This window comes from Oncorhynchus nerka, linkage group LG7 (genome assembly GCF_034236695.1).
Source record: "Oncorhynchus nerka isolate Pitt River linkage group LG7, Oner_Uvic_2.0, whole genome shotgun sequence".
Classification (NCBI taxonomy): domain Eukaryota; kingdom Metazoa; phylum Chordata; class Actinopteri; order Salmoniformes; family Salmonidae; genus Oncorhynchus; species Oncorhynchus nerka.
Genome location: NC_088402.1, coordinates 90,129,006 through 90,149,786, shown reverse-complemented (window position 1 = coordinate 90,149,786; position 20,781 = coordinate 90,129,006). Strand labels below are relative to the sequence as shown.

The 20,781-nt window shown below is 47.7% G+C and overlaps 1 protein-coding gene across 1 annotated transcript in view; it reads left to right on the top strand.

Annotated features, from left to right (window-relative positions):
- Positions 1 to 20,781, top strand: part of LOC115118515 (tumor protein D54-like) — a 42,860-nt gene that overhangs the window by 19,401 nt on the left and 2,678 nt on the right. The window contains exons 3-6 of the mRNA XM_029647145.2: positions 3,047 to 3,195; positions 7,832 to 7,879; positions 14,796 to 14,897; positions 18,765 to 18,813. Coding sequence (XP_029503005.1) covers positions 3,047 to 3,195; positions 7,832 to 7,879; positions 14,796 to 14,897; positions 18,765 to 18,813 — 348 coding nt within the window. The remainder of the gene's footprint in view (positions 1 to 3,046; positions 3,196 to 7,831; positions 7,880 to 14,795; positions 14,898 to 18,764; positions 18,814 to 20,781) is intronic.

Here is a 20,781-nt window from a genome sequence, read left to right as displayed (position 1 = left end):
CCAATGTAGGTCCTGTCTGTTGGTCTGAGCTCACCAATGTAGGCCCTGTCTGTTGGTCTGAGCTCACCAATGTAGGCCTGTTGGTCTGAGCTCACCAATGTAGGTCCTGTCTGGTCTGAGCTCACCAATGTAGGCCCTGTCTGTTGGTCTGAGCTCACCAATGTAGGTCCTGTCTGTTGGTCTGAGCTCACCAATGTAGGTCCTGTCTGTTGGTCTGAGCTCACCAATGTAGGTCCTGTCTGTTGGTCTGAGCTCACCAATGTAGGTCCTGTCTGTTGGTCTGAGCTCACCAATGTAGGTCCTGTCTGTTGGTCTGAGCTCACCAATGTAGGTCCTGTCTGTTGGTCTGAGCTCACCAATGTAGGTCCTGTCTGTTGGTCTGAGCTCACCAATGTAGGTCCTGTCTGTTGGTCTGAGCTCACCAATGTAGGTCCTGTCTGTTGGTCTGAGCTCACCAATGTAGGTGTCCTGTCTGTTGGTCTGAGCTCACCAATGTAGGTCCTGTCTGTTGGTCTGAGCTCACCAATGTAGGTCCTGTCTGTTGGTCTGAGCTCACCAATGTAGGTCCTGTCTGTTGGTCTGAGCTCACCAATGTAGGTCCTGTCTGTTGGTCTGAGCTCACCAATGTAGGTCCTGTCTGTTGGTCTGAGCTCACCAATGTAGGCCCTGTCTGTTGGTCTGAGCTCACCAATGTAGGTCCTGTCTGTTGGTCTGAGCTCACCAATGTAGGCCCTGTCTGTTGGTCTGAGCTCACCAATGTAGGTCCTGTCTGTTGGTCTGAGCTCACCAATGTAGGTCCTGTCTGTTGGTCTGAGCTCACCAATGTAGGCCCTGTCTGTTGGTCTGAGCTCACCAATGTAGGCCCTGTCTGTTGGTCTGAGCTCACCAATGTAGGCCCTGTCTGTTGGTCTGAGCTCACCAATGTAGGCCCTGTCGTCCTGTCTGTTGGTCTGAGCTCACCAATGTAGGTCCTGTCTGTTGGTCTGAGCTCACCAATGTAGGTCCTGTCTGTTGGTCTGAGCTCACCAATGTAGGTCCTGTCTGTTGGTCTGAGCTCACCAATGTAGGTCCTGTCTGTTGGTCTGAGCTCACCAATGTAGGTCCTGTCTGTTGGTCTGAGCTCACCAATGTAGGTCCTGTCTGTTGGTCTGAGCTCACCAATGTAGGTCCTGTCTGTTGGTCTGAGCTCACCAATGTAGGCCCTGTCTGTTGGTCTGAGCTCACCAATGTAGGTCCTGTCTGTTCTGGCTCTGAGCTCACTCAATGTAGGTCCTGTCTGTCTGAGCTCACCAATGTTTGGTCTGAGCTCACCAATGTAGGCCCTGTCTGTTGGTCTGAGCTCACCAATGTAGGTCCTGTCTGTTGGTCTGAGCTCACCAATGTAGGTCCTGTCTGTTGGTCTGAGCTCACCAATGTAGGCCCTGTCTGTTGGTCTGAGCTCACCAATGTAGGCCCTGTCTGTTGGTCTGAGCTCACCAATGTAGGTCCTGTCGTGTCTGTTGGTCTGAGCTCACCAATGTAGGTCCTGTCTGTTGGTCTGAGCTCACCAATGTAGGTCCTGTCTGTTGTTGTCTGAGCTCACCAATGTAGGTCCTGTCTGTTGGTCTGAGCTCACCAATGTAGGTCCTGTCTGTTGGTCTGAGCTCACCAATGTAGGTCCTGTCTGTTGGTCTGAGCTCACCAATGTAGGTCCTGTCTGTTGGTCTGAGCTCACCAATGTAGGTCCTGTCTGTTGGTCTGAGCTCACCAATGTAGGTCCTGTCTGTTGGTCTGAGCTCACCAATGTAGGTCCTGTCTGTTGGTCTGAGCTCACCAATGTAGGTCCGGTCTGTTGGTCTGAGCTCACCAATGTAGGTCCTGTCTGTTGGTCTGAGCTCACCAATGTAGGTCCTGTCTGTTGGTCTGAGCTCACCAATGTAGGTCCTGTCTGTTGGTCTGAGCTCACCAATGTAGGTCCTGTCTGTTGGTCTGAGCTCACCAATGTAGGTCCTGTCTGTTGGTCTGAGCTCACCAATGTAGGTCCTGTCTGTTGGTCTGAGCTCACCAATGTAGGTCCTGTCTGTTGGTCTGAGCTCACCAATGTAGGTCCTGTCTGTTGGTCTGAGCTCACCAATGTAGGTCCTGTCTGTTGGTCTGAGCTCACCAATGTAGGTCCTGTCTGTTGGTCTGAGCTCACCAATGTAGGTCCTGTCTGTTGGTCTGAGCTCACCAATGTAGGTCCTGTCTGTTGGTCTGAGCTCACCAATGTAGGTCCTGTCTGTTGGTCTGAGCTCACCAATGTAGGTCCTGTCTGTTGGTCTGAGCTCACCAATGTAGGCCCTGTCTGTTGGTCTGAGCTCACCAATGTAGGCCCTGTCTGTTGGTCTGAGCTCACCAATGTAGGCCCTGTCTGTTGGTCTGAGCTCACCAATGTAGGCCCTGTCTGTTGGTCTGAGCTCACCAATGTAGGCCCTGTCTGGTTTTCTGATCCACACCAGACACTGACTGGTTTTCTGATCCACACCAGATACTGACTGGTTTTCTGATCCACACCAGATACTGACTGGTTTTCTGATCCACACCAGATACTGACTGGTTTTCTGATCCACACCCAGATACTGACTGGTTCTCTGATCCACACCCAGATACTGACTGGTTCTCTGATCCACACCCAGATACTGACTGGTTCTCTGATCCACACCCAGATACTGACTGGTTCTCTGATCCACACCCAGATACTGACTGGTTCTCTGATCCACACCCAGATACTGACTGGTTCTCTGATCCACACCAGATACTGACTGGTTCTCTGATCCACATATGCTTGTCTGTATATCTATTCATGTGAAATCCATAGATCAGGGCCTTATTTATTTATTTCAATTGACTGATGTCCTTATGTGAACTCGAACGCAGTAAAATCTTAAATTGTTGCGTTTTTATATTTTGGCTTAATGTAGTTTGCATGCTTTAGGACTATTCCCCCAAAGAAGGTCTCTTCAGTTAACCCACACTGGAGAAAGGAGCTTGGACTTGACCTCTGACCTCTCCTGTGTGTTGCTGTCAGGTGGAGGAGGAGATCAACACCCTGAGACAGGTGCTCCTGGCCAAAGAGAAGCACTCTGCTGAGCTAAAGAGGAAGCTGGGGCTGAGCCCCCTCAACGAGCTCAAACAGAACCTCACCAAGGGGTGGCAGGATGTCCAGACCTCCAATGCGTAAGTAGAATATCCTTGGTTTTAAAAAAAACACTAAGTCAAACTAATGGGTGAAACATCTTATGTTTTAAAGTTTCTGTATGAGTCATTGTAATTGATTTTTAATGACCGAAGATAAAACCACAACCTGTAGTTTTTCAATGGGAGAAAATGAGTCCTAGTGGGCAGAGCCAATCACGAGCTACCGAGATCCTTTTGACGCGTTGTATTTGTGTGTATGTATGTGTGTATATATATATATATATATATATATATATATATATATATATATATATATATATATATATTATATATTTATTTTTTTCCTTTAGGGAACGCCTACTCTGAAGTGCACAGGTGCAGTAACTCAATTTGCCCTTGCACTCGTAAACAACAAAACATTTTATACTTTGGAAAAGGGTCAAGTCGACAAAACTTAGTCCACTGTGTTCATACCAGATTTTAGTTTTGAGAACTGAAAACTATATTGCAGTCCCATGTTTAATCGATGAGAAAATTGGCAGAATGTTGGCCCAAATCTGTCTCCTCCCACTGCTGGCCACTGGGCTTCCTCTCGGGACCATATTTGGTAGTGGATGCTTCACATTTTATACATCCGGTGAAACATCTGGCTCATTATTCTATCTTTGGTTGTAGCCACTGGATCGTTCCCTTTCTCAGATATCATATCAACCTAAGCCTCTTACAAATGCTTGACTCTTACTGTAGGGCTGTGCTGTGCTAAGCCTGGTTCTGGACAATGTGAATAGAAAATATCTGAGCCCGTTTTACGGTTCTGGATCCACCCTATAGCATGAATCAAGGGACCAGACAGACGGCTAACCGTGGGCACACCGCTGAGCTGTACATCTCTGACCCCAGTCTCTGTCTTCTAGCTATGTCAGAACCACTGAGAAACTTGGCGAGTGGAATGAGAAAGTTACCGGTTCAGAGTTGTGAGTCTCTCCTGTTTTACTGCTCAAATCGATCGCCACCTGTCGCCTGCAACTAGTGTGTTTGCGCCGCCCCGCGCTCTGCTCAGAACTTTAATAACATGGCTGCTGTATCTCATATTATGTTATAACACCTGTCTTTGTCCATAGGGAGCATGTTCCTCTGCCTGCTACGTGGTGAAAACTCCCATTCCCTGTGAGACCATCTGTTTTTATAAAGAACAGTTATTTAATAACATAGAGGGGGTTTTTTAACGTCACAGAAAGATGTAGTTTAATTTGCTACCTTTTTTTCCCCCCGTGTCGTGGTGATGTCATAGGGTAGGAATTGTTTTTGTTTTAATGTCTTGAGTCAGTAAGTTAAACCACTTATGTCAAGCCTAAATACGTTCAGGAGTAAAAAAAAAAAAAAAATTGTGCTTAACAAGTCACATAAGATGGACTCACTCTGTGTGGAATATTTATTTGTGCTTATTTACATCTGGGTGGTCCCGGGAATTGAACTCGCTACATTGGCTTTTTTAAAAATTTTTATAAGCTACAATCGAGACCATAAGCAACGCATGGACCGGTATTACCAAATGACGCTACGGCCTTCTACTGTTTTGGGGTATTTTTAACGAGGCTGACTGCTGCAAGGTCATTGCTGTGTGAACACGAGATCTCCTACCGACACTACTTGGAGATCTCTGAACATGGTGTCGGCAGTCAAACGTTTGGATAATCCCACACAGATCTCTGAACATGGTGTCGGCAGTCAAACGTTTGGATAATCCCACACAGATCTCTGAACATGGTGTCGGCAGTCAAACGTTTGGATAATCCCACACAGATCTCTGAACATGGTGTCGGCAGTCAAACGTTTGGATAATCCCACACAGATCTCTGAACATGGTGTCGGCAGTCAAACGTTTGGATAATCCCACACAGATCTCTGAACATGGTGTCGGCAGTCAAACGTTTGGATAATCCCACACAGATCTCTGAACATGGTGTCGGCAGTCAAACGTTTGGATAATCCCACACAGATCTCTGAACATGGTGTCGGCAGTCAAACGTTTGGATAATCCCACACAGATCTCTGAACATGGTGTCGGCAGTCAAACGTTTGGATAATCCCACACAGATCTCTGAACATGGTGTCGGCAGTCAAACGTTTGGATAATCCCACACAGATCTCTGAACATGGTGTCGGCAGTCAAACGTTTGGATAATCCCACACAGATCTCTGAACATGGTGTCGGCAGTCAAACGTTTGGATAATCCCACACAGATCTCTGAACATGGTGTCGGCAGTCAAACGTTTGGATAATCCCACACAGATCTCTGAACATGGTGTCGGCAGTCAAACGTTTGGATAATCCCACACAGATCTCTGAACATGGTGTCGGCAGTCAAACGTTTGGATAATCCCACACAGATCTCTGAACATGGTGTCGGCAGTCAAACGTTTGGATAATCCCACACAGATCTCTGAACATGGTGTCGGCAGTCAAACGTTTGGATAATCCCCCACAGATCTCTGAACATGGTGTCGGCAGTCAAACGTTTGGATAATCTCACACAGATCTCTGAACATGGTGTCGGCAGTCAAACGTTTGGATAATCCCACACAGATCTCTGAACATGGTGTCGGCAGTCAAACGTTTGGATAATCCCACACAGATCTCTGAACATGGTGTCGGCAGTCAAACGTTTGGATAATCCCACACAGATCTCTGAACATGGTGTCGGCAGTCAAACGTTTGGATAATCCCACACAGATCTCTGAACATGGTGTCGGCAGTCAAACGTTTGGATAATCCCACACAGATCTCTGAACATGGTGTCAGCAGTCAAACGTTTGGATAATCCCACACAGATCTCTGAACAGAGTGTCGGCAGTCAAACGTTTGGATAATCCCACACAGATCTCTGAACATGGTGTCGGCAGTCAAACGTTTGGATAATCCCACACAGATCTCTGAACATGGTGTCGGCAGTCAAACGTTTGGATAATCCCACACAGATCTCTGAACAGAGTGTCAGCAGTCAAACGTTTGGATAATCCCACACAGATCTCTGAACAGAGTGTCGGCAGTCAAACGTTTGGATAATCCCACACAGATCTCTGAACATGGTGTCGGCAGTCAAACGTTTGGATAATCCCACACAGATCTCTGAACATGGTGTCAGCAGTCAAACGTTTGGATAATCCCACACCGGTAAGGAGTCTCAATGAGCCATGCGGGAGCTAAAGCTGTCGGCCCATCTCAAAATGATCCTTTTTTGATCGCTAGCTAGCAATGACTCACCATCACATTGACGTCTATCAGTCCCTTACTATAAAACGGGGAACTTCCTTGCCCGAGGCTTCTCAGTGTTAAGGTGACATCGTCTGAACCAAAAACCAATATTTGTTTTTACACTTCTGTTATTAGTTGCGCTTAAAGCTAGGGAAACAGGGGGGGGACCCTAATTTCCCCCCCCTCTTCCATGCTACAGTATTTATATCCGACATCTATGTGAAAAGGTAGTAAAACTAACCTTCTCACGCCACCACTGTTGCTGCAGCAACAACAAAAAAATCTGAATGGCTGTAGGCCAATATTAACAGGCTTGGTAAGTGGCTTGTGTGAGCTATCGTGCACTGTTCTTTCAGTACACACACACACACACACATATATAGTTTTACTCTTAACAGGATTGTGTGGGTGAGGAATGGAATGCTGGAGAGAGGGAGAAACACCAATCGAGAGAGAGCTAGGTTGGCTGTGTGTGCACCTGGTGAGATTGCATTGTGACCAGACACATTTTGAAAAGCCGACTGCCATTTTACTCCTGAGGCGCTGACCTGTTGCACCCTCTACAACCACTGTGATTATTATTATTTGACCCTGCTGGTCATCTATGAACATCTTGAAGAACAATCTGGCTTTAATGGCCATGTTCTGTTATAATCTCCACCCCGGCACAGCCAGAAGAGGACTGGCCACCTCTCAGATCCTGTTTCTTCCTAGGTTCCAGTCTTTTTCTAGGGAGTCTGAGCCACTGTGCTTCTAAATATTCATTGTTTGGTGTTTTTAGGCTGAGTTTCTGCATAAGCACTTTTTTCACAAAAGCTTAATACATACATTTTGATTTGTATCAGTATTTACAGATATATTTAAGAAAGTAAAGTGTTCATTTAGCTATTTCTTTTTAGCAAGACTGCAGCTGTGGTATGTATTGCTTTCCAGTTTCCTTTCTAGTCAGCAGAAACGTAGCCACATCCTCCTTTCCATTCAGGCAACCGACAAAACCGGATCTGCAGGATGCCACTAATTCCATGTTTTGTTTCAGGCACTGTTTGGTTTGTGCAAACTGAATGACTTATCAAATATTCCGATGCTGGATACTCTTTGTGTAAAGGTTAAATTAAATTGTGCGTTACTAAGGGAGTTCTAATCCCTGAACATACACTAGTTTAGTGCAACCCACGTTATGTACTTGGGCATTTGTCATGTCTGAAATTTTCCGAAGACTTTAAAAAAATATATATATATATAAAAAAATATTGTGTCACTGTTGTCCTGACGCATTAATCAAGATTTTGAATTTGTGTGTGTGTGTGTTAAGTCCAATTTCATATAAACATTAAAGTCTCTAACTTGCCCTTTCCTTCCATGTAAAAAGTATATATTTATTTTTGTTAAAATGTTCAATGTCGTACTGTGTGTCCATAGATATCTGACAGCGTCTGAAACTTTGGATGGCATTGCCCAATCTGAAGCGTGAGTCTATATATATATACATTACTTTTCTGTTTCTTTGTTTAAAGTTGGTTTCAGCAGGGGTAAAGGGGATTCTGTCTTCATGCCATTTGCTTGGTGCTTGGAGGGAGGAGTTGTTCTGTCTGACCATGCTTCTGTTCTGTTTGGCTGGTGGTGTGTGGGATGGTGAGGGGTTTCAGTGTGGGTTTCATGGTAGCTTCTCTCTGTCTTGGTTCTTTAGGCCCTGTTCCTCAACTGCAGCCCTAGAGCCCCCCAAAGTCACATTTTTGCACATGCCTATTGTTATTGTTATTATTGTTATTATTATTATTATAGCTTGTGTGGGGCAACAACAGAAGTTGTTGGTGACTTGAGGACTGAAGTTGAGGCTGTTTAAAAATATATAAAAAAATTGTCCTACTGAAGGTCTGGTCTGGCTGAATGTACTGGTCTGGTCTGGCTGAATGTACCGGTCTGGTCTGGCTGAATGTACCGGTCTGGTCTGGCTGAATGTTCTGGTCTGGCTGAATGTACTGGTCTGGCTGAATGTACTGGTCTGGTCTGGCTGAATGTACTGGTCTGGTCTGGCTGAATGTACTGGTCTGGTCTGGCTGAATGTACTGGTCTGGTCTGGCTGAATGTACTGGTCTGGTCTGGCTGAATGTACTGGTCTGGTCTGGCTGAATGTACTGGTCTGGTCTCGCTGAATGTACCGGTCTGGTCTGGCTGAATGTACCGGTCTGGTCTGGCTGAATGTACCGGTCTGGTCTGGCTGAATGTACTGGTCTGGTCTGGCTGAATGTACTGGTCTGGTCTGGCTGAATGTACTGGTCTGGCTGAATGTACTGGTCTGGTCTGGCTGAATGTACTGGTCTGGCTGAATGTACTGGTCTGGTCTGGCTGAATGTACTGGTCTGGTCTGGCTGAATGTACTGGTCTGGCTGAATGTACTGGTCTGGCCTGGCTGAATGTACCGGTCTGGTCTGGCTGAATGTACCGGTCTGGTCTGGCTGAATGTACCGGCCTGGTCTGGCTGAATGTACCGGCCTGGTCTGGCTGAATGTACCGGCCTGGTCTGGCTGAATGTACCGGCCTGGTCTGGCTGAATGTACCGGCCTGGTCTGAATGTACCGGTCTGGTCTGGCTGAATGTACCGGTCAGGTCTGGCTGAATGTACCGGTCTGGTCTGGCTGAATGTACCGGTCTGGTCTGGCTGAATGTACCGGTCTGGTCTGGCTGAATGTACCGGTCTGGTCTGGCTGAATGTACCGGTCTGGCTGAATGTACTGGTCTGGCTGAATGTACCGGTCTGGTCTGGCTGAATGTAATGTACTGGTCTGGCTGAATGTACTCTGGTCTGGTCTGGCTGAATGTACCGGTCTGGTCTGGCTGAATGTACCGGCCTGGTCTGGCTGAATCTGGTCTGGCTGAATGTACTGAAATGTACCGGTCTGGTCTGGCTGAATGTACCGGCCTGGTCTGGCTGAATGTACCGGTCTGGTCTGGCTGAATGTACCGGTCTGGTCTGGCTGAATGTACCGGTCTGGCTGGTCTGGTCTGGCTGAATGTACCGGCTGAATGTACCTGGTCTGGCTGGCTGAATGTACCGGCCTGGTCTGGCTGAATGTACCGGTCCTGGTCTGGCTGAATGTACCGGCCTGGTCTGGCTGAATGTACCGGCCTGGTCTGGCTGAATATGTACCGGCCTGGTCTGGTCTGGCTGAATGTACCGGTCTGGTCTGGCTGAATGTACCGGTCTGGTCTGGCTGAATGTACCGGTCTGGTCTGGCTGAATGTACCGGTCTGGTCTGGCTGAATGTACCGGTCTGGTCTGGCTGACTGTACCGGTCTGGTCTGGCTGACTGTGCCGGTCTGGTCTGGCTGACTGTGCCGGTCTGGTCTGGCTGACTGTGCCGGTCTGGTCTGGCTGACTGTGCCGGTCTGGTCTGGCTGACTGTGCCGGTCTGGTCTGGCTGACTGTACCGGTCTGGTCTGGCTGAATGTACCGGTCTGGTCTGGCTGAATGTACCGGTCTGGTCTGGCTGAATGTACCGGTCTGGTCTGGCTGAATGTGATGACTAAGAAGAAGGCCTGGTCTGGCTGAATGTACTGGTCTGGCTGAATGTGATGACTAAGAAGAAGGCCAGTACATCTCCTGCAGACCCTCTGACCTGCTTTACAACGTGTAAAATTCATTCATTCATTCATTGTCCACTAGCTGCATAGTTTCCCCAACGGTGTGTCCACTAGCTGCATAGTTTCCCCAACGGTGTGTCCACTAGCTGCATAGTTTCCCCAACGGTGTGTCCACTAGCTGCATAGTTTCCCCAACGGTGTGTCCACTAGCTGCATAGTTTCCCCACGGTGTGTCCACTAGCTGCATAGTTTCCCCAACGGTGTGTCCACTAGCTGCATAGTTTCCCCAACGGTGTGTCCACTAGCTGCATAGTTTCCCCAACGGTGTGTCCACTAGCTGCATAGTTTCCCCAACGGTGTGTCCACTAGCTGCATAGTTTCCCCAACGGTGTGTCCACTAGCTGCATAGTTTCCCCAACGGTGTGTCCACTGGCTGCATAGTTTCCCCAACGGTGTCCACTAGCTGCATAGTTTCCCCAACTGTGTGTTCACTAGCTGCATAGTTTCCACAACGGTGTGTCCACTAGCTGCATAGTTTCCCCAACGGTGTGTCCACTAGCTGCATAGTTTCCCCAACGGTGTGTCCACTAGCTGCATAGTTTCCCCAACGGTGTGTCCACTAGCTGCATAGTTTCCCCAACGGTGTGTCCACTAGCTGCATAGTTTCCCCAACGGTGTGTCCACTAGCTGCATAGTTTCCCCAACGGTGTGTCCACTAGCTGCATAGTTTCCCCAACGGTGTGTCCACTAGCTGCATAGTTTCCCCAACGGTGTGTCCACTAGCTGCATAGTTTCCCCAACGGTGTGTCCACTAGCTGCATAGTTTCCCCAACGGTGTGTCCACTAGCTGCATAGTTTCCCCTAGCTGCATAGTTTCCCCAACGGTGTCCACTAGCTGCATAGTTTCCCCAACTGTGTGTTCACTAGCTGCATAGTTTCCCCAACTGTGTGTTCACTAGCTGCATAGTTTCCACTAGCTGCATAGTTTCCCCAACGGTGTCCACTAGCTGCATAGTTTCCCCAACTGTGTGTTCACTAGCTGCATAGTTTCCACTAGCTGCATAGTTTCCCCAACGGTGTCCACTAGCTGCATAGTTTCCCCAACTGTGTGTTCACTAGCTGCATAGTTTCCCCAACTGTGTGTTCACTAGCTGCATAGTTTCCACTAGCTGCATAGTTTCCCCAACGGTGTGTCCACTAGCTGCATAGTTTCCCCAACTGTGTGTCCACTAGCTGCATAGTTTCCCCAACTGTGTGTCCACTAGCTGCATAGTTTCCCCAACTGTGTGTCCACTAGCTGCATAGTTTCCCCAACTGTGTGTTCACTAGCTGCATAGTTTCCACTAGCTGCATAGTTTCCCCAACGGTGTGTCCACTAGCTGCATAGTTTCCCCAACGGTGTGTCCACTAGCTGCATAGTTTCCCCAACGGTGTGTCCACTAGCTGCATAGTTTCCCCAACGGTGTGTTCACTAGCTGCATAGTTTCCCCAACGGTGTGTCCACTAGCTGCATAGTTTCCCCAACGGTGTCCACTAGCTGCATAGTTTCCCCAACGGTGTGTCCACTAGCTGCATAGTTTCCCCAACGGTGTGTCCACTAGCTGCATAGTGTCCACTAGCTGCATAGTTTCCCCAACGGTGTGTCCACTAGCTGCATAGTTTCCCCAACGGTGTGTCCACTAGCTGCATAGTTTCCCCAACTGTGTGTTCACTAGCTGCATAGTTTCCACTAGCTGCATAGTTTCCCCAACGGTGTGTCCACTATTATCAGATAGTTACCAATACCATTTCTTTTGGTGTATTGGTCAGTCTGAATAGACCCTATAGACTTGTGTACTGAATGGCTGTCTAGTAAGCGATGCTTGCGCTATCAGGGTGACGTAGCTATTGATGCCACGCTAGAGACAATCGCCACCTCTGCTCAGTCGTCTGTCTGTGGGTGGAGTGCCACCCCTGTATAGGCCTAACAGCCATGCATTGAGGGATATCTTTATACGATGGGATTATATAATATTATGGGCATTGGGCAGGAATGTGTGTAGAATGGAACATGTGGTTACCATGGTTTTGATACCATTCTATTCCAGCCATTACTACGAGCAATCCTCCCCTCAGCACAGTCTTGTCAGGGTAGATTCCTGCTTTAGGTTGGTCACATTGAGGTTTGTTAAGGAGCCTGAGATCTTTTAATGTAAAGACTATTTTACTTCTGTTTTTCAACTGTTTTCCATTTACAATACCATTTAAAATAACCTTTTAAAATACCATTTAAAATACCATTTAAAATACCATTTAAAATACCATTTACAATACCATTTAAAATACCATTTAAAATACCATTTAAAATACCATTTAAAATACCATTTAAAATACCATTTAAAATACCATTTACAATAACCTTTTTTTTGAGTTTCGAGGTTGGTTTTAGGCTGCTGCGTTGTGCAATTGATCCACCCAGTTGAACTTAAAAATACTGTATACGGGGTCAGTAGTCCGTCTCGTCCTACTGAACTCCCACTGGGGTCGGTGGTCCGTCTCGTCCTACTGAACTCCCACTGGGGTCGGTGGTCCGTCTCGTCCTACTGAACTCCCACTGGGGTCAGTAGTCCGTCTCGTCCTACTGAACTCCCACTGGGGTCGGTGGTCCGTCTCGTCCTACTGAACTCCCACTGGGGTCGGTGGTCCGTCTCGTCCTACTGAACTCCCACTGGGGTCAGTAGTCCGTCTCGTCCTACTGAACTCCCAACTCCCAACTCCCACTGGGGTCAGTAGTCCGTCTCGTCCTACTGAACTCCCACTGGGGTCGGTGGTCCGTCTCGTCCTACTGAACTCCCACTGGGGTCGGTGGTCCGTCTCGTCCTACTGAACTCCCACTGGGGTCGGTGGTCCGTCTCGTCCTACTGAACTCCCACTGGGGTCGGTGGTCCGTCCCACTGGGGTCGGTGGTCCGTACTGAACTCCCACTGGGGTCGGTGGTCCGTCTCGTCCTACTGAACTCCCACTGGGGTGGTCCGTCTCGTCCTACTGAACTCCCACTGGGGTCGGTGGTCCGTCTCGGAACTCCCACTGGGGTCGGTGGTCGTCTCGTCCTACTGAACTCCCACTGGGGTCGGTGGTCCGTCTCGTCCTACTGAACTCCCACTGGGGTCGGTGGTCCGTCCCCTACTGAACTCCCACTGGGGTCGGTGGTCCGTCTCGTCCTACTGAACTCCCACTGGGGTCGGTGGTCCGTCTACCTGAACTCCCACTACGTCCTACTGAACTCCCACTGGGGTCGGTGGTCCGTCTCGTCCTACTGAACTCCCACTGGGGTCGGTGGTCCGTCTCGTCCTACTGAACTCCCACTGGGGTCGGTGGTCCGGTGGTCCGTCTCGTCCTACTGAACTCCCACTGGGGTCGGTGGTCCGTCTCGTCCTACTGAACTCCCACTGGGGTCTCCGTCTCGCACTACTGAACTCCCACTGGGGTCAGGTCCGTGGAACTCCCACTGGGGTCCCGTCTCGTCCTACTGAACTCCCACTGGGGTCGGTGGTCCGTCTCGTCCTACTGAACTCCCACTGGGGTCGGTGGTCCGTCTCGTCCTACTGAACTCCCACTGGGGTCGGTGGTCCGTCTCGTCCTACTGAACTCCCACTGGGGTCGGTGGTCCGTCTCGTCCTACTGAACTCCCACTGGGGTCGGTGGTGGTCCGTCTCGCACTACTGAACTCCCACTGGGGTCGGTGGTGGTCCGTCTCGCACTACTGAACTCCCACTGGGGTCGGTGGTCCGTCTCGCACTACTGAACTCCCACTGGGGTCGGTGGTCCGTCTCGTCCTACTGAACTCCCACTGGGGTCGGTGGTCCGTCTCGTCCTACTGAACTCCCACTGGGGTCGGTGGTAGTCCGTCTCGCACTACTGAACTCCCACTGGGGTCGGTGGTGGTCCGTCTCGCACTACTGAACTCCCACTGGGGTCGGTGGTGGTCCGTCTCGCACTACTGAACTCCCACTGGGGTCGGTGGTAGTCAGTCTCGCACTACTGAACTCCCACTGGGGTCGGTGGTAGTCCGTCTCGTCCTACTGAACTCCCACTGGGGTCGGTGGTAGTCCGTCTAGCCCTACTGAACTCCCACTGGGGTCGGTGGTAGTCCGTCTCGCCCTACTGAACTTCCACTGGGGTCGGTGGTAGTCCGTCTCGCCCTACTGAACTCCCACTGGGGTCGGTGGTAGTCCGTCTCGCCCTACTGAACTCCCACTGGGGTCGGTGGTAGTGTGATATAGACATAAAGTAGAGAAGTCCTTGTGTTTGTCCCTTATAACTTACTGGCTGTCAATGAAGCCATTTTTTATGTAATTTTCAATCAAACCATTGAGCGGAGACCTAATGCTTAATTTAATGTTCTTGGTAGAGACATTGGTCACGTATTGGATACAAGCTGTTGCTGTGCTATTTCTCTCTTCACTTGTTTCCTCTGTATTCCTGCTGTATTTCTCCTATATGGCTGTTCATTAGTCAGACAGTCAAAGGCCCAATTCTGATGATTTGTCCAATTTGTCAAAGGAGCTGATCGCTTCAAAGACTAATTGGTGGAAACTTATCAGAATTGGGCTGCTGTTTTTTTAGTTTTTTTAAGGCAGCTTTTGTCTGTGATTTAACTCCTTAGTGGCTGACTTCCTGACTGCTTAATCTGTTCTAAACCAATTGAGGCTGGTTTTCAGTCATGTTCTAAGGAGATTCTCTCGCCCTCTCTCCGTCTACCATCTTCCCTCTACTCCCATCTCTCTCTCTCTCTCCCTCATTTTCTTCTCTCCCCTTACAGGTATAAGAAGACTTCTGAGACCCTGTCTGTGGCTGGACAGAAGACCACCGCTGCCTTCTCCACCATGGGCACTGTCCTCAGCAGGAAACTGGGAGACATGAGGTACAGACCAAGACACAAAATGGCTGCCGTCGGCCCTTCCTGTAGAACAGGGGTGGAAAACCATAGAAATAGAATTACTAGATAAAAAAAATTATATATATATTTTTAAAGCCCCTCGGATAACAAATGTTTTCACTGTTACAGAACAGTGACTTGAGAATGTTAATTGTAGTATTTATATAGACCAACCCTCTAGGGTTGTAGAAAATCTACTAATCAGCTGTACCTCAGGACCTTGATTAGCTGAATCTGGAATTACAGCAGGACTGGAGCAAATACCTGTGTACTACCCAGTAGTTATCCAGGAAGAGGGTTGACTACCCCTGAAACACAGATACCTTAAAGGTAAGGGAGTGGATCAGAAAAACAGTCAGTATCTGGTGTTGCCACCATTAGCCTCAAGCAGCGCGAAACATCTCCTTCACATAGAGTTGATCAGGCTGTTGATTGTGGCCTGTGGAATGTTCCACTCTTCGATGGCTAAGTAAAGTTGCTGGATATTGGCGGGAACTGGAACGCTGTCGTACACAACTATCCAGAGCATCCCAAACATGCTCAATGGGTGACATGTCTGGTGAGTATGCAGGCCATGGAGGAACTGGGACATTTTCAGCTTCCAGGAATTGTGTCTAGAACCTTGTGACATGGGGCCGTGCACTATCATGCAGAAACATGAGGTGATGGTGGAAAATGAATGGCACGACAACGGGCCTCAGGATCTCTTCACGGTGTCTCTATGCATTCAAATTTCCTTTGATAAAATGCAATTGTGTTCGTTGTCTGTAGCTTATGCCTGCCCATACCATAACCCCACCACCTCCACCATGGGGCCCTCTGTTCACAACGTTGACATCAGTAAACACCATACCATAACGCCACCACCACCATGGGGCCCTCTGTTCACAACGTTGACATCAGCAAACACCATACCATAACCCCACCGTCACCATGGGGCCCTCTGTTCACAACGTTGACATCAGCAAACACCATACCATAACCCCACCTCCACCGTGGGGCCCTCTGTTCACAACGTTGACATCAGCAAACACCATACCATAACCCCACCTCCACCGTGGGGCCCTCTGTTCACAACGTTGACATCAGCAAACACCATACCATAACCCCACCTCCACCGTGGGGCCCTCTGTTCACAACGTTGACATCAGCGAACTGCTCACCCACATAACGCCATACATGTGGTCGCGGCCGGTTAGACGTACTGCCAAATTCTCTGAAACGACGTTGGCTTATGGTAGAGAAATTAACATTAAATTCTCTGGCAACAGCTCTGGTGGATATTACTGCAGTCAGCATGCCAATTTAACTCTCCTTCAAAACGGCACATTTTGGTGGCCTTTTATTGTCCCCCAGCACAAGGTGCACCTGTGTAAAGATCATGCTGTTTAATCAGCTTCTTGATATGCCACACCTGTCAGGTGGATAGATTTTATCTTGGCAAAGGAGAAATGCTCACGAACATGTAAACAAATTTGTGCATCAAAACATTTTGAAGCTTTTTGTGTGAATAGAACTTGTCCGGGCTCTTTATTTCAGCTCATGAAACATGGGACCAACACTTTCACATGTTGAGTTTATAGTTGTGTTCAGTGGAGATACTAGCTGTGGTGATGGCATGTGGACCATACCTTTTGTACAGCTATGTTGAAGATGCCTTTATGGTTCAAAGCAACGCTGTCATTCATGTTATAAATATGTCCATTCAACACCTACACTTTAATCACCCTCCTAATTACATACTAACTCTACTATCTAAGGGAACCGGGAATATATGCTTGTTCATTAACGTTTCCAAGTCCACTTCAGTGTGTGTGTTGGCATCCTCCCCTGTTCGAGCCGTGGTTTCCCAGCTCCGTTACCCCCCCCCTCCCCTGTTCGAGCCGTGGTTTCCCAGCTCCGTTACCCCCCTGTTCGAGCCGTGGTTTCCCAGCTCCGTTACCCCCCTGTTCGAGCCGTGGTTTCCCAGCTCCGTTACCCCCCTGTTCGAGCCGTGGTTTCCCAGCTCCGTTACCCCCCCTGTTCGAGCCGTGGTTTCCCAGCCACCATGGCTGACCTGCGTAAAATTCTTTGTCTCTTAAAATCATGTCAACGTATGGTTGTCCCAAATGGCTCCCTTTTTCTCCTATCTAGTGCACTACTTTAGACCAGAGTCCTATGGGACCCTATTCCCTATATAGTGCACTACTTTAGACCAGAGTCCTATGGGACCCTATTCCCTATATAGTGCACTACTTTAGACCAGAGTCCTATGGGACCCTATTCCCTATATAGTGCACTACTTTAGACCTGAACCCTAGGGTCAAAAGTAATGCCCTAAATAGTGTGCCATGCTGTCTAGAACACTTCCTCTGCAACCCTGCCCTACAGTAGCTTATCTATGCCCCAACCTGATAGGCTAACTCTGCTCGGCCCACCACTGCTTGTTCCTCACCCTGTTCTCGTTTTTCCTGTTTTGTTTTTTTAATTGCTGCGATTGGTCTACAGAGCGCTGCCTTTCTCAAACTCCTTTGGGTAAGAGTACTCTGCTGCTGCTGGGACCCGAAACATCCCAATTAAGCTACTTGATCAACTTCTATAGCAGATCTGTACAGTAAATACAACTAGACTGTATACTGATCTGCTGCAGAAGTTAATTCATTATACCTTTTATTGAATGCTAATTTGTCATCCCTCTTGCTGTTATGATCATGAATATCCTATTGATTTATTTTTTTTTTGGGGGGGGGGGGTCAGTTTCCCCTGTATATGAGTATGCCTGTTTAATCTGCTTTGTTTGACTGAAGTGGTCACCAGTCTCAACTTGCACAGACTTTGTCTGCAGACATTCTTTAACTGGGTTTGTTGTCTGCTCTTGAATCTTTCTGTCCCTTTAAAGATAGTTAGAAGAAGCAACATTGTATCTATCTCCATTAGGGCATCTGTGAGAGCATGGGCAGTGACATTGAGGACATCTCCATTTTGAAGTAGTCAATTTTCTTCTTCTACTATCTCTATGAGTTGGTAAACAAACTGAAAAGGTGCATACTGTCACCTGGAGGGTATTTGAACAGGTATGAAGCCAAGGCTGGTGATTTACTGCCACCTGCAGTTATGAAATGTTGGCTGATTCCTCCTGACAACCTAGTTGGCATCATGTGATCATTAACCCTAGATGACTACTTCAAAATGGTGAAAGTCAATCAATGGCGCTACCCAATGCTAAAACGATCTTTTGGGGGTCTAGAGTCCTCTCTCTGCTTGGCTCCTAACACTCACACTTCCTTGTCTCCTTCCCTTTAACGCTTACAAAGTAGCAACTACGCCATCCGCCAATCGATAAGTATGCCAACGATGAGGTAAATTGGCTCTCACACTTTTTTTTCTTTACTTTTTTTTAGAAATTATAGTTTTCTATTTTATTGATCACTTTAATGAAATTAGCATTTTAGATTAACAGTTGTGTGGTCTTGTTTGTGATGGTGTTTTTAAAATAAAATAATTCTGCTTTTGTAATTGGAGATTGCTGGTAATCAGAATCATAGTCTCAAACAATAGAGTTGACTCCATTTAAAAAAAAATTTTTTAAAAAAAAAAAGCAACTCTGTTAAGACAAGCATATGACCAGATGTGTAGAGATGATATCTCTGTCAGTTTAACCCTGGATTTAAGGAATCTGGTGGTTGAGCATCTTTAGTATTCTAAATGTACTTTAATTAAAGGAGAGGATTATTCTTTTAGCATCCGGGGGTTTCTATCGTGAATGAACACTTCTGAAAGTTGTGTTGTTGTTTAGTCAGTGATATTCCTATGTGCTGATGTGCAGACGTTTTATTTTATTTGCTTGAATGTTTTGTAATATCTGTTTTGCAGAAACTCTCCTACCTTCAAGTCGTTCGAGGACAAAGTTGGGAACATCAAGGTGAGCTGAAAGTGGTTCATGGGCAGATGATGTACTGCGTCAGGGACCACTCTTGATAGCCAATTCATCAGGGACCCCTCATATCAGAACACAACGTACTTTAGAGTGATTTATTTTATATTTTTAAATCTCATACAACCAATCTTACTATGACTTCTGCAGTGCAGGGCCTGACTAAGTCTCAGGCCCTGGGAAAGAATATTATACTATGACTTCTGCAGTGCAGGGCCTGACTAAGTCTCAGGCCCTGGGAAAGAACATTATACTAAGACTTCTGCAGTGCAGGGCCTGACTAAGTCTCAGGCCCTGGGAAAGAACATTATACTATGACTTCTGCAGTGCAGGTCCTGACTAAGTCTCAGGCCCTGGGAAAGAACATTATACTAAGACTTCTGCAGTGCAGGGCCTGACTAAGTCTCAGGCCCTGGGAAAGAACATTATACTAAGACTTCTGCAGTGCAGGTCCTGACTAAGTCTCAGGCCCTGGGAAAGAACATTATACTAAGACTTCTGCAGTGCAGGTCCTGACTAAGTCTCAGGCCCTGGGAAAGAACATTATACTAAGACTTCTGCAGTGCAGGGCCTGACTAAGTCTCAGGCCCTGGGAAAGAACATTATACTAAGACTTCTGCAGTGCAGGGCCTGACTAAGTCTCAGGCCCTGGGAAAGAACATTATACTATGACTTCTGCAGTGCAGGGCCTGACTAGGCCCTGGGAAAGAACATTATACTATGAAGTCTCAGGCCCTCTGCAGTGCAGGTCCTGACTAAGTCTCAGGCCCTGGGAAAGAACATTATACTAAGACTTCTGCAGTGCAGGGCCTGACTAAGTCTCAGGCCCTGGGAAAGAACATTATACTAAGACTTCTGCAGTGCAGGTCCTGACTAAGTCTCAGGCCCTGGGAAAGAACATTATACTAAGACTTCTGCAGTGCAGGTCCTGACTAAGTCTCAGGCCCTGGGAAAGAACATTATACTAAGACTTCTGGCCCTGTCTCAGAAAAGAACATTATACTAAGACTTCTGCAGTGCAGGGCCTGACTAAGTCTCAGGCCCTGGGAAAGAACATTATACTAAGACTTCTGCAGTGCAGGGCCTGACTAAGTCTCAGGCCCTGGGAAAGAACATTTTAAAGGTTCCATCTTGCCATCAGAGAATGTTGCTGTTTTTAAAGCTTATTTCTTGTAATTCTATACGTTTTGTCATTTTCCGTTTAAAGATGAATAGAGTTTGTTAGAGTTTGTTTACTTCTGTGTACTTTTTAGCCAGTAGTTCAGAAAGTAACACTCACGAAACAAAAGTCGTCGTCCCCCGACTATTGCGTCCTACGCCGTTCCTCTCTTTGCTGTGGCCACTGAGCCGTTGGGGCCCGCCCTGCAACCTCATTTGATGACCCTGGGCCGGCCTCTTGCTCACTGTCACTCAAGTTCAGGGGGCCGAAGCTCATTGGCTTGGAGGCTGGGGGGGAATGGCACGGCACACCTTCAAGAAAACAGTCACTTTCAAACTAGTGATTTTTGTGGCTAATTGAAGACAGTAATTCTGCTCATAGATTGTGCGTGTATGAATTACACAGACACATCCAGCCCAAAACGGGAGGTTTAAAACGCGTGTGTCGCTAAAGAACCGGACTCACGTCTTTGAACTAGTGCATTTATGTATAAAAACGAGCAAATACAAGACTTGTATCATTGATGGCTTGTGGATACCCATATCCCCTGCGAGCCTCCCAGGCCCATGTTGTGCATCTGAGGGTCAAGACACTGGATGAATAATAACGTCGGTAACCAGTTTATAATAGCAATAAGGAACCTCGGGGGGGGTATGTGTGTATATGGCCAATATACCACGGCTAAGGGCTGTATCCAGGCACTCCGTGTTGCATCGTGCTTAAGAACAGCCCTTAGCCGTGGTATATTGGTCATATACCACACCCCCTCGAGCCTTATTGGTTAAGTATCCCATTTT